Source organism: Haplochromis burtoni, unplaced genomic scaffold, assembly GCF_018398535.1.
Source record: "Haplochromis burtoni strain Fernald_Lab_line unplaced genomic scaffold, NCSU_Asbu1 Contig_41, whole genome shotgun sequence".
In the NCBI taxonomy this organism is placed as follows: Eukaryota; Metazoa; Chordata; class Actinopteri; order Cichliformes; family Cichlidae; genus Haplochromis; species Haplochromis burtoni.
In genome coordinates, this window is record NW_024582402.1 from 1,729,403 (window position 1) to 1,743,333 (window position 13,931).

The 13,931-nt window shown below is 38.6% G+C and overlaps 2 protein-coding genes across 4 annotated transcripts in view; both read right to left on the reverse strand.

Annotated features, from left to right (window-relative positions):
- Positions 1–4,026, reverse strand: part of map2k2b (mitogen-activated protein kinase kinase 2b) — a 7,762-nt gene extending 3,736 nt beyond the window's left edge. The window contains exons 1-5 of the mRNA XM_005920514.3: positions 3,136–4,026; positions 2,848–3,058; positions 2,580–2,726; positions 1,836–1,913; positions 1,472–1,523 (exon numbers count right to left, since the gene is read on the reverse strand). Coding sequence (XP_005920576.1) covers positions 1,472–1,523; positions 1,836–1,913; positions 2,580–2,726; positions 2,848–3,058; positions 3,136–3,224 — 577 coding nt within the window. The 5' untranslated portion in view covers positions 3,225–4,026. The remainder of the gene's footprint in view (positions 1–1,471; positions 1,524–1,835; positions 1,914–2,579; positions 2,727–2,847; positions 3,059–3,135) is intronic.
- A 501-nt stretch (positions 4,027–4,527) lies between these two features.
- LOC102305655 (solute carrier family 22 member 5) lies at positions 4,528–13,516 on the reverse strand. Of its 3 annotated transcripts, XM_005920513.2 has the most exons (11): positions 13,444–13,516; positions 12,880–13,090; positions 12,582–12,685; positions 11,456–11,610; positions 10,514–10,685; positions 8,296–8,437; positions 8,021–8,115; positions 7,680–7,894; positions 7,398–7,580; positions 6,243–6,378; positions 4,532–5,931 (listed from the first exon to the last, which is right to left on the reverse strand). In XM_005920513.2, exons 2-11 carry the CDS (start codon positions 13,015–13,017, stop codon positions 5,859–5,861), a joined length of 1,413 nt encoding a protein of 470 aa, XP_005920575.1. In that variant the 5' UTR covers positions 13,018–13,090; positions 13,444–13,516; the 3' UTR covers positions 4,532–5,858. The 3 variants fall into 3 exon arrangements, with proteins under 3 accessions (XP_042075951.1, XP_005920575.1, XP_005920574.1); XM_005920512.2 differs by lacking the exon at positions 13,444–13,516 and having other exon boundaries at positions 12,880–13,418; XM_042220017.1 differs by lacking the exon at positions 13,444–13,516 and having other exon boundaries at positions 4,528–5,931; positions 11,456–12,685; positions 12,784–12,986.
- Between the last annotated feature and the right edge of the window lie 415 nt (positions 13,517–13,931).

Sequence of the window (13,931 nt, forward strand, 5' to 3'; positions counted from 1 at the left end):
TTCTACACGGTGCATTTCAAGGTCCTGTACCCATCCGTCGGTAAACTGTACCTGGGCTTGTTGCAGTGACCTGAAGTTACTAAACTTCATGAGTGTATGCACTCACTCCAAGAACCGTATAATTATAAATATGAGCGTGGTGAAAGTTGGGCAGCACGCTAACGTATTTTGTTCCTCTGTGTGCTCGTAAGGGTCTAACCCTTTCACTGGTTTGATTTTTTTCCTCGTATCTTTTCTTTGACTTTTCATCAAGTCTGTCTTTGTACGGACCGGCATTGTTCTCCTTCGTTTTGTACATACCTTTTTGGGGGGCAAAGAAAAAGCAAGAATTTATTGGAACCGAAGAATGAACGTTTTGCGGTGCTACAAATGCTTGCATTTGATGCAGGTACTTGGATTATTTTGCCACGAGTTCCCGGCATGCAATGCGCGAAAGTCACGTGGTCTGTCAATCTCTATTATGTTGAAGGACAGTACGTATCACTCTGCGAGGCGCCTGCCTACGATAGCCGTAATGGTCCGACAATCCATCAAGCGGTGCGGGTTCATGGCTTACCAAAGTCGTACTAAAACATTTGACAGATTTTTGAGCGCCGTGTACCACATAAAATCGTTTCGAGGTCAGTAAAAACAACCAGAATTCATACAGAAGGCACACGGGATTATAAGGGGATCTGTCAATTTTCAGAAAAATCAAAGGATTGATTTTAAGTGTGCCGTATTTTCCAAAAAACACGGTAATAACGACGGCCAGCTAGCATGCTCTACCGAAAATAGTGTTTTGTTCTGTATCTGACGGACGAAAGCTAAACCAGTTTCACCACTGAAGTTGCAACATTTTTACAAACCAATTCTGGTTCATCCGTTTCATTCAACGATTGGCTTTCGCCCTTCTCATTCTCCATCGCCGCCATGTGCGTATGAAAACAAAGGCACTGCGCATGCGCGTTTTATCCATATTCATCGCGATATTTCATTTTCTTATCGTTGCCCAACATTACACCGGTATTACCGTGAATGGTATGATATGGTCCAGCCCTTCTCTGGATGGCTTTGCAAAGTGTCAAAGTTGTAGTAAAATCATAAATATCCTCATTTTTTTTCAACAAGCCACACTGCTTTTCTGGGAAAAATGATGAAAGTTTTAATACCCAAATGAATCTGTATGGAAAATATTACTATCCCAACAACTTGTTTCAGTCAAAAAGAGTAAAACACTATAGTTTAGTTCCAAAAAATTTATATATCAAGTTTAATTCAGTTTAATAGTGAACGGGGTCTAGAAGGAGTTGGGAACAAACATACTATAATGATCGTTGTGTGCGTGTAAGATGTTATTATGAAGTTCTTTTACTGATCTGGCCCACTTGAGATCAAACTAGGCTGTAAATAGAAACTGCTCCACATCATACTTGCAGATGAAACTCACTTATTCAAGATACAATCATAAACGCAATGAAAATGCTGATACCTCTATGCATGATTTGATGTTTTTCTCTTAGGTAGGCAAGGCCTCTCAAAACCTGTTTCAAAGCGGAGAAAAATTAAGGAAGTCAATGACGCTAAACAGGCTTGATGCTACAGAAAACAATATGACAGAACTCATCCTGAACTAAGAGTGACAAGTGTTTAGATGCACTTGTGCAAAGCAAGTATGGTTATTTTGATCCTAATCTCAATACAAATCATAACATGACTATGACAGAACGTGATTGTTTGGTTGTTTGTTTGTTTTTAAACACCTCAATTAATTAAATTAAAACACTACATTGTTTCATTAATGTCTACCACTTACTACCACATTAGAACATGACAGCAAAAAATAATATACTTACAGCAATGCTGACTTTGCCCAGAATCTCTTCAGGAATCCGCTTTGCTTCTTTCATCACCTGGTCCAGAGAGCCACCATCCTACATCAGAGAGATTACAGCAACTTGTGATACGAGTGCTAAAATAACAGAAGGCAGCCTGAAGACCTTATTCAGAAAGACCCTATTCAGAAAGTAAATGAAAATGCCAACAGATTGATTCTTAAAAACAGTTACGCAAAAGTAATAACAGACCTGCGTCTGTAAGGGGCTGATGATGAAAATGAGGTGGAATTCAATTGAAGATTGAACTGAGATGTACATTGAGAGTGGCAAGAATTGGCAGGATTAGGAACAAGTATATCAGATGGAGAGTGTATATCTTGGGACAAGGAAGAAGGCACTGTCAGGTGCAAAGAAGAACTCAAGGCGACTAATGTAGCCAGTGACTGGCTAGATTATTCTATCCTTTTTGTGTATACTGTAAAGAATTAACACAGTTTGTGTACCTCATTAACCCACTTCCAACAAATTACTGCTGCATATGCATACACGCATATACACACACCCACACCCACCAGATTAATTCAATTACAAAGACATTGGGCAAAATGGATAGGGATTTTAGACAACATCATTTGATTGTTTGGGTAAAAAACACTTTTTAATCCAGTTGTCCTCTATAAATCTTCAGCAACAGATAAGAGAAAAGATGTTATCTTTGTTGGGATCAAAACACTACTGGAATACAATTTTTTTAACTCTTACCATGTGTTCCATGCAGATGCTGATTTCTCCATCGCTGTAAAAAGCTCCATAGAAACCCACAATGTAGGGAGAATTACACTCATGTAGTACCTGAAGCTCTCTGATGATCTGGTTTCTTATTGCAGGTTTTATTTCTAAATGTATGAGCTAAAAACAGAAGAAAGGTGTTATATTAAATGGGTATCAAAGGGTGAACACTAATACCAGAAAGATCAACTCAAGTATAAAAGACCCAGCAGCTTTTTGTTTTATAATTGCAAAAGCTCACTTTTCTGGCCATGATTATGCCTGAAGGTTTGTGGCACTCCTTGTTGACCACTCCTCCGTTGCCTGCACCCAGCTCGCAGATACGATGGAAGTCATCATCTTTCAGCTCGCCAACCTTGGCCTTCTGGGTAAGGAAAGCTTCTAATCTTTTCTTTTGTTGTTCATCCAGGTCCAGCTCCTCCAGTATTTTCTTCAGCGCTTCTAAATTGGCCCTGATAAAATTAAGACACAGTTTAGAATAACATATTTTCAAACAACTGCAAAATTTTAACTCAGCAGGTCAACTTACTCAGATGTAATCTCTGTATTCATGGAGGTGGATAATCCATCACTAGCAGGAGCAATGTTTAAGGGCACTGGTCTCTTTTTAGGAGCCATGTTTATTTGAGGGTAAAATATGAACTTGGACTGAGTGACACTTTCCTCTACAGCTACAGATGATAAGATCCTGTAATCTATATGATTTAGAAATTGCTGACAAGGTAAGGGGCCTGTGATTAGCACGTGCAACTTTGGGAGGTTAGATAATAGACAAACACTGTCTTGTAGACTAGATGCTATCTACTTGACGTTTTCTGTTTAGCTGTTACCAGGTAGGACAGTTAACCTGGCTAAACTTACTTAATTTGTGTCTTCAAATCAACGCCGGCTTAACCTGTGACTCAGCTCTAATTTACTACAAGAGCGACACATCAAATTATGAATACAAATACGGTAATATAACACCAGTCTTAGCTAGCTAGGTTAGTGTTAGATGAGTAGACGTAGCACGACAACTAGCATAATGGTCACCGCACTTGCACCAAAATGTAAATGTCCAATTAATCGAGGATTAACTAGCTACAACGTAAAGGCAAAAAAAAGATTTTCAAAGCTAAAGCCATAACTATCAGCACATACACGTTAGCTAGCTATCTAACTAACTTCATCTGCTAGCTGTTGCGTGACAGCCGCACATTTCACGCGAGTCGAAAGCAAGCGGATGTTTGTTCACTTTTCTTCCGGTGACTTCCCCCTTTGTTTAAGTTAGAAACATTAGCTTAACTGGCTGTTTTATCCCAATATCTTCTTTCAGCGGGGTAGGTGTGTTATTGCTGTAGACACCGGGGTCTAGTGTCTTCAGCAGGGATGATCACGGGGGCGCGGTGCAGTCAAGACTGAGCCTTAAGTAGTCCAGAGTAGCAATCTCGCGATATTTTAGACAGCTGCGCGAGCAGCAGTATGAACCATCGACGGTATGAACGCTGACTTATATAGATACTTAATGCTTCCAACAGATACCAAAGCATACGTAAACAGATGGCCGAATGAAATGAAACTCTTTAGTAAAAAAGGAAAAATAAAAATAATTAAACAAAACCCGTAAATTAGTCTCGTTATTTGATCATTTAAATTTAATTCGATTTTTATAAAACGTATTTTATTTTATCGCTCTACTTGTGTGTTTACATTACATTTTTTAAAACGTGCAACCTTTTGTACAAAGGACTTTAGCGAATACATGCTGTGAGGGCCTTTTGTTTTGTAAAATGGGAAATAACAAAGTTGTAAAAAATATTGTAAAATAATAAAAAACAAAAGATTTAAAGTTCTTTCTATTTGTTAACCTGCCTTCAAAGACATATGGATCTATCTTTGAAGGCACTAATAACACTTATTTCTTTAGAACACTATCCGGAATGCAGGCTTTTCAAATATTTATTTATATAAATAAATAATCGTGAAGCTGATGGTACTGCTTGAAAGTCTTTCGGATCTATAGCCTTCCAAGCTGCCTGTTTGATTGGCTAACAATTCATCCATTCACCTGAAGCACAAAACGGAGGCCTGAGACTTTCTATTGTGACTGCGCTTCTTTCTCGGATTAGCAATGTACATTACCGTGCGAAGGTCTCAAGCCAGCCTTCATTTCTTTATTTCATCCTTCCACACTGCCAGCCTTTCTTGCATTTATTTATTTTTTATTATTTTTTTAAGTTGTCATGGGCAATAATTCTCCAGACTTTCGAAAGACCCTCTGTTTTTTCTTTGGACATTGGTTGATTTTTCACTCAGGTTTGGCCAAGTTGTTGTACCTGACCATTTTCAGAAGACTATGTATCTGTTTTATGGTATTAAGCCATTTAACACTGACCTATGAATTATGGAAGCAAAAAACACCACTTTGAAACCAGTGTAGTGTCTACACATTGTAAGAGCTATTAGCTCAAACACAACATGTCATCATGGTGTGCAGTGTGTTCTTCAGAGAAAAACAATTGAAGAAACAAATGAACACAATCTGAAAATCATGTCTTTAGTGGAACACTGGAAGTGATGGATTTGCCTCATCAGAATCTGGACCACAACACTGGGAACAGAACAAAATACAGCCAACAAACAAAACAGAAGAGCTTGAATATTGTTCAAGAACCCTGGAGAACTATTCCTAAGAAAACTTAAAAGAGTTCAGGACATACTGAAAAATAAGGGTGATACCACTTTCAGGCTCTTTAGAATTGTGCAAACTATTTTTGTATTCCGAATGTATTTTTACACACGTTTCAATAAATCTGAGTTTCCTAGCACAATATAATCAAATGAGGGGTGTTTTTCTAAATCAGCAAAAACTGGACAGACATGAAGACTTATCAAATTAGGCAAATCTATTTCAAAACCATCTACACAATTTATTTTTTGTCTACGTCATTGTGAGATGCAGTTTATTTTAATAAATGTTGTAAATACAAGAGTGCATAAAAATACATTCTGAAAAACAAACAGACGAACAATCAAGTAGGCCAAAAACAAAAGCACCATTTAAGACTCTGGATGGAGAAAGTGTAAACCCAGGAATTTAAGTATATCACTAATTCTGCATGACAAGAACAAAGAAGCTCAGTTAACTTTCTTCAGATTAACCTCTCACAGTCCTACAGACACATCTTAAAGCTAACGATACATGTAGTTCATTTTCAAATGCATGTGGTCCTTCCACACTTGCTGTGTGATTTCCTTTCAGTAGATGGCACTCTAGTTCACTTCTTTGAAGCCTTCAGTTGCATCAGGTCGGGTTGAAAGAGCTTCCTTTGAACAGCAGGAGAAGCTTAAAGATATAAAGAGAAATGAAGGCAGAATGAACAGATAAATAAGAATGGCTAAAATACACACACACACAAAAAATGCTGTGATTCAGTTGGCTCTGAAGAATTTTTGCTCCTTTTAATTAAAATGTTTCTGATGCGAGCCAGTGTGTTTATATATACTGCATAATACAAATACATTAGTAACAGAATTATTATCAAAAGCCGGATCCTTTAATTTCAGGTCATGGTTATAGTGTACTCCCATCCACAAACATTACGCCATTAAAAAAAAAAGGGAAATCTGAACTCGGTACGTCCATCAACAGCATACCGTCTGATGTGTTTGGTCTGGATGAGAAGGTCAGGGAGTTTGCTGTTTCTGGTGTCTGGCAACAACATGCTAATGGCAGCAGCCATAATACTGGCTGTGCCAAAAATGATGTAGGGAAGGATCTTGCTGTATAGACCTGCAAGAAAAATAAAAGGCATTTAAAATGGAACGATGAGAGATCTTTTCACTGTTAAAAGGATTTCCACATCATGAAGATGTGCACAATACACAAGCATTAAGAATTATATTACAACATTTACAAATACATTTAAAACCAGATCAATAAAGCAATATACTGGCAACAAAAAAACAAAACGGAAAAAGGGAAAAATGGTGTTAGCACATTCTCTTGTACACAATAATGGAAGGAGGTCAGGTTACCAAGATGTATTTCAGAAATAAAAAGATATACAGAGTCCAGAGAAGATGAGAAAACCATTGGGGAAATGAATATACAAAATTGTAACCAACTAAAAATAATTTCAAGAGAGGTGGAAAACAGACTTCCTTAATCAAACCACTTAAATCACACATGACAACTCTAGGTCACAGTAGAAATGAGGATGAGGCCTCTGATAATAACTGCATGTATAGTGTTATTTATTAAACCATCAATCCTAAAGTGGACTTTGTCATTTGAAAGTGGTCTCTGTTGATTTTACACATTAAGGTCAATTCTGTTGTCATGGCTTCCTTCACTCAGGCTCATGAACTGCAAACCTATTACAGAAATCATGATCAAACCAGGATGCAATGTTAGGCTGTCCAATCAAAGTCCATCCATCCAGTTTCTTCTGCTTATCTGTTTTAGGGTTGCTGGGAGACTTAATTATCATAGGGTGAGACAGACAACCATAGATGCTTCACATCTAGTTAGCCTAACCCCACACATGTCTATAGACTGTACGAATGAGCCAGACTACCCACACATGAGGAAAATGTACCGACTCCACACAGAAATGCCCTAACATGGATATAACTCTTCTCGCTGTGAGCCAGCAATGCTAACCACTGCCCCTGTTATCAAAGTGAAACACTAACTGAAATACTAAAATGCCAGATTAGCCCCGAACATGGATATTGTTGCTTCAGCTTTGATGCCCATGCACCTCCCCTAAGCTCTCTGACCGAAAAACAAAAAGAAAGCACACTTACCCATGTAAAGTAAATAAGGACATATGATAGCTCCTATTCGTGCAGCTGTGGCGCAGATCCCCAAGCCCATGTTCCTGACCACAGTGGGCATCAGCTCAGTGAAAAACACGTAGATAAAGCAGTAAGCAGCAGATACACCGGTCTTTCCCACCAAAGCCAACACCTGGACCATGATGGGCATGTCTGGAAAGAAAAAGGCAGTGATTAGAAAAAGTTTAAACAATGTGCTAATCTACCGAGTGTTCTAGTTAATTCCTGGCACTGCTAATATTGTACACATACCTTCAGGAACCAGCTTTATAACCAGAAGCATGATACCGCAGAACATCAGCGTGGTGAAGAGTAAAGTGGGCCGTGGAGCCCTATCAATCAGAAGCCAGGTGGCTACATACACAACAATGTCAATGGCTGCAGAAATGAAGCAGTTGAGGTAGATGTTTCCATGCAGGTTGCTGCTATTGAGAGAGAGCCCATAGTAGACCATGGCCACAGAGATCCTGCAAAAAAAGCATAATCAAGACTCAGCAATACAAGTTTGTTTTACATTAGACAGCATAATTATTGCTACTACAACATGCAACACAATATCTGGCATTACTGTATGTTTCCGGAAAGCCCATTACCATATGAAAACACCTAAAATTGTTATGTTCCTTATGTTATGGGTGCGCATCAAGTCCATGTAAGTGTATGTCTGCTGTTCTTCATCTTTATTTTGCTGAATTAGACACAGAAAGAAACAGAACATTATAGAGCAAAGTCGTCTGTCCACATTGAATATATAATAATTTCAGATTGCATGGTGGAAAAGTATTGTGTGATTTCTACAATTTAAGTTATATTTTATACTGGAGCACAATGGCTTTCATAGCTCAAGGAAATAAAAAAAAAATGATACCATGAGCTCCAAGCAATCCCCAGCTCTGAATATGACCTCAGGGGCGGGGACTCTGTTCCACTGGGCAGCCTTACGTATGACAAGCTCAGCCTCCTCCACTCGACCTTTCTGCAAAAGCCAACGAGGCGACTCAGGAATCAAGCTGCACACACAAGAGCAGTGAAAAGCGTGTAGCAAAACATGCACCTCAAAACAAGATTTTTCCAGATTCAGTGAAAACACGTGTTATCTATCACAACTGTCACCCAAATGTCGTCCAGGCTGACTGACAACAGTGTTATCTTGTCTGAACTGATCGTGAGTGAACTTTGCTTTTGAGAAATTAGTTTCATGCGCTCGTAAAAAGGATAGTGAGGCTGGACTTTGTTTTATGTGTGTGCCATTCTGGTTTCTAAAAGAAAACAAAAGACTTATTGCATCACTCAGCAAAACCCTCAGTGGATTTGACAGCATGACAGTTTTCAGTAACGCCAGTTCAGTAATGTACGTATTTGATGTACTGTGTGATACCAGATGTAACTAAATCTACATGTCAGAATATATATGAGGAACAATTCTGAGGTTTATTAATTAAGTTCATTAATCTGTTTTATTTCATTATTCCTGTTTATTTAGATCCTGTAGTGGGTTGGACCCGTTGTTGTTTTCTCTCTCTCTGTCTGTGTGGTGGACACTCCTCCAGTATATATACAATTGTGTCAAAAAGATATTTTTCACTTGTTTTCACTCTAAGCAGTCCTTTGGGAAACTAAGTACAACGTGTGATTCAGTAGCTTGTAGAACCACCTTTAGCAGCAATAACTTGAAGTAAAAGTTTTCTGCATGACTTTATGGGTCTCTCATATCGCTGTGAAGGAACTTTGACCCACTCTTTTTTACAATGTTGCTTCAGTTCATTGCAGTTTGTGGGCATTCGTTTATTTGCTCTTTTAAGGTTTTGCCACAGCATTTCAGTCAGGGTGAGATCTGGACTTTGACTGGGCCACTGCAACACCTTGATTCTTTTGTTTTTCACCCATTCTGTTGCAGATTTGCTGCTGTGGCTTCAATCATTGTCCTGTTACATGACACAATTTGGATGAAGCTTTATCTGTCCGACAGTTGGCTTCACATCTGACTTAACAATACTTTGGTATACAGAGGTGTTCATGGTCGGCCTAGTGATTGCAAGGTGCCCAAATCCTGTGGCTGTAAAACAAACTCAAATCACCACCCTCCACCACCGTGCCTGACAGTTGGCATGACATGATTGTGCTGATAGGTTATTTTCAAATTTTCCTAATTTGGCCTTGCCTGCCTAAAGGGCATTATTTCATAAATCTTCTGGTTTGCTTTGATGCAACTTGCACTTGAACAGTTTTTTATGTTATATATTAACACAAAGACAAATAAAACCAAAAAAATAGATTCGTTTAGCTTGGCTGGTTAGATTGAAGGATAAATAAAAAATATTCTAATTCTTTACGCTGAGTGACAGAATATGTGCATGTAATGTATCTGACTAAACAAAAACATTATCTTGCAGGCATTGACTAACTTCTGTTCTAACTCTGCATTCATCAAACGTTCCAGAGTTACTTTCACAGTGAATCCAAATAGTACATGCACAAATTTTGATGTTGCCTGCTGTAACACGTCTGTTGGTCTCCACTCGCTAATCAAATATTTCTATAATGTATGTGAATATGTTTTATACTTTTCATAACAAGAAGCAAAGTTGCTGTTATGAGACATCCACATGCAGCATCACATGGAAATTGAGTTTAACAAGTAACTGTGGACTCAGTTTTCCAGTTTTGTTTAACAGGAACCTATAGCTACTTATTGACAAGGCTGGGCATGTCGTGAACACCACAAATATAAACAGCAGTTATGTGAGTTAGCTATGTCATTGTATCAGCTCCAGCTGCTCTGGTCATTTTCATCAGACCACAATATTATATATGTTTTATTAGAGTTAACCCAAGAGACGCTTATGTTTTGTTTTGTTTTGTTTTTAAAAACAGCCAATAGCACTTACAATAATATCATGGTAAAATCTTTCACCATTCAGATTTTTTACGTAACCTTTAACTGAATGCTAAAACCCGAATACTGACATGTTTCTCTAAAATTGCATTGCTAATATCGGATTAATGCACTGAAATGCAGGGGTGCACAAAGTCCTAATAAAATTCTCTGTGCACTGGTTACATGAATCATCATCCATTAGATTTACCACCACGTTGGAATAAATAGGAAGCCTGGGAGGGCAGCAGCAACCAGCAGCATCCTCCAGCCACGTATGAAGTAAGCAAAGAGGGGCAATAAGGCATAACCAAAGCCAAACCCAAGACTGTGTCCCAGCAGAATGTAGGTCACCCTGGCAGACTTACTCAGCATTTCAGAACCTGGACAAGACAAAGATGAAGGATTGGGCTTTAATGTAAGGAAACATGAGAGGATTGGTTTTCTGAGACAATGGTTTAAAGGAGTATTTTACTTTAGCCTAGAGCCTTGAAGATGAAAAGTAAGCTACAAAAAGCCAAAACGCCTTTCTTTCAAGGAGCACAGCCTTAGATCAAAAGGATGCTCCTTCAATGCTTGAGGCACTTTATCTGATTTCATGGAGATACCTCTGGAGCTGAAAAATACAGCTTTGTTCAGACAAACAGGAGTCGGCAATCATAGTCAGAAGAAATTAAATAATATAATAAATTATGGTTAGGATCACCACAGATGCTGATTAGACCTCTCGGGGTTAAAGAAACTTTTATGTAGACTTTAATTCTGCTCGTTCACATGAAAGCTTCTATTGGCTGACCTTTTATTTATAAAATGTCACCACAGCGGAAGGATCAACGTGTTTGGCACAATTTTTTTTTTACGCTGGATGATGTAACCCTACTAGAAACGTGTGTCTCCTCTGTGTTAGGTAAATGTGATATGTTTAACAAAAAGACAAGAAATAGTGATTAATGCTTCTTTAAACTGCCTCAACACAATACAACCAGGTTTTTAAGACCCAAAATGAATTGGTACAGCACAACCTTTCAATGGGTTTTGAACCACTGCCACACTGAGGAACAGAAGCATGGCTCTGCGCTACACTTTGTTTCAGCCCTGGAGAATACATGCCGAGACTTCTTGAAGTGTGATAGAAGCAAATGGGCTGTCTTACCGAGTACGAGTGATGCAATGAAATTGGAAATTTGGCCAAGTCCTCTTAGACAGTTGAGGATAGTGAACATGACCCAGCTGACGGAGGTGACCTGGATCAAGGCGGTGACTGTTTGTAGGATCATAGTGAAAAAAAATACTGGCTTTCTACCAAATCTGTAAGAAAAGTTATGAAGAAATAGGGAATACAGAGATGTAAAGATGTAATGTCATGAAAACATAACAGTATCATAGTGAGTTTGGGCTGGTTATCAGTTTTACTTCTCTCTATTTTTTTGATTCTCTCAGATGGTATGGGTTTTAATTGTTTTCTGTCAGCACCACTGTTAAAAATTGTTTGGTTTCAGCTCATCAAATAATACATATGTAAATATATATATATAAAAAAATTTTTAAATAAAAAAACAACTCAAATACCAATAACTAAAAGTGAAAGAGACAATCTTTACTTGTAGCTTTGCCTGCTTGTTATGAACTAAGAAAAAGATTCCCTTCTACCACAGTAGTGCGTACACTACTACATGTTGCTCTGTTGCCCACTACCTGGATATTTAGACTGAATATCTGCTTCCAGATCTTTGATCCGTTTACCAAACAACTTGCTGAGACAAGCGGATCATAGAATCCAAACTGGAAACAAACACAAGCCTCAGATGACATGAAAACAGCTCTGCAGGCTTCAACCTCAAACCTGCAGAGTTCTAAATACACTCTTGATAGTTTTCAGCCAGGAAATACATACTCACACAAAAGAACATGCACATTTAATACACAGACCTAAATTTAGGAGCCTCTTTGAGCCACACTCCTCCATCTTTCAGACTGCAGTATTAAATATTTTTACATGACTTATCTGGACAACTCTGTTCTGAAAACAATTTAACCCTCCTCCTAAAACTTTAAAGCAACTAGTTTTATTTGTAGGTCACTTTAGTAATCATATATCAAAAGCTTTTTATGTTTTTTCAATTCACCCAGGTAAGAAAAAAATCTTTTTTAACCTTTCCTCGTGAAGAAAAAAAAGACAAAGGCTACTTGTTAAAGCCACGATATCTTTCAGCCTCCTTTTCTTATCTTAACGTTTTTTAAACAAAGGTTGATTACATATTTTTATATGACAGACTTACCGGTCTGATAGATGTCCACTAATAAAAGATCCAATAAGTGCCCCCACAAAGAAGAAAGAGGTGGAGAAAGGGACTTTCCATGCATTGTCGCACACAAGATCCCACTTCAGTTAAAAGGAGAGAATATGGTTATTCGGGTTACGTTCAGATAAAAATAATAGAATAAAGTGAGTTTATTTCGAATGCATGAAGCAATTTTTACATGTTTTAGCTCTCGAAGTCTTTTAATGTCACAGCCATACGAAACAATTCGTGTACTACAGGCTGACTGTCAGTGATCATTTAGGCAGTACTGAACCTCAGAAACGATGGTGGTGGTGTATTTGTCAGTGCTGAAAACCCAGCCGTCCAAACACTGTTCTGTGTCATTGAAGCCGGCTGCTTTTTCTGTCCAGTTTTCATTGAGCTTGTATCGAGAGCAGCTGCCCAGTCCCATCCAGCTGCCCCGGTCATGGAAACCATTCTCCTGTTCCCACTCTGTGCCGTTGCGCGAGGAGCTGTTTGGGCTTCTGCAATAATGTTCGGGTGTATCCGAAACAAAAACCACAATTACACCCATGTATCCTGCGGGCATTGTACTTACACTGAGCAGAACCATAACGAGAATTTGAAAGAGCCCGTAGTCGCCCAGAAAAGACGTGATTTCGTCAAAGTCTCTGATTTTTCCATTTGACATGCTCGCAAAAAACCTGGAGGAGCGCAAGTGAACTGTTTCTAGAGAGTTGCTTTAAGATACCTTATGCAACATGTCAAACCAGACACGCCGTGCATAGACGTGTTAGAAATTAAAAAGAAAGAAAGAAAGAAAGAAAGAAAGAAAGAAAGAAAGAAAGAAAGAAAAAGAAAAAAGAAAAGCAGACACCTGCAGACTGTAACTGTACTCTTCAGTCATTGAATTGCTTTTGAACCGTTCATCCCACAAAGCACACTTTTCCTTCCTGATAAAACTGGAAGGGCAGCTTTTAACGCTTGCACAAGCGTATTTGGCTTATGTAAGGATACCATCTGCCACTAGACTACTTCTTTCCCTTACACATACTGATAACTCCCTGCTCGCTGAATGCTCGATGATCAGTCGGGATTTCGGGATTAGTTATATTGCGGACACATCTGCACAGCTGTCTTATAAACGAATCTGTTAGTTGTCATTGTTAATACCAAGCCTAGTTAGTCATAACAAGCGTTCACATCAACGTCGGAATAAAAAAGGAACTTCTCTTCCCACATGCTGCCGCAGGGTTAGAAACCATAAACACTGACTGTGAACGCAGAGAAACACTCTGTTCTCAGTTTTCCTGCTCCGTGCATCAAACACCAGCTCTCCAAATCTCATTTCGTATATATCCAGAC

Bases quoted from the DNA above. Each gene is read 5' to 3' on its own strand.
- LOC102305655 (XM_005920512.2), bottom strand. From the start codon at position 13,257: ATGTCAAATGGAAAAATCAGAGACTTTGACGAAATCACGTCTTTTCTG. The intron at 10,686-11,455 runs GTAAGACAGCCC...TGTCTTGTCCAG, and splicing joins CATTGCATCACTCGTACTCG to GTTCTGAAATGCTGAGTAAG. The intron at 6,379-7,397 runs GTAAGTGTGCTT...TTTTTCTTGCAG, and splicing joins TCCTTATTTACTTTACATGG to GTCTATACAGCAAGATCCTT.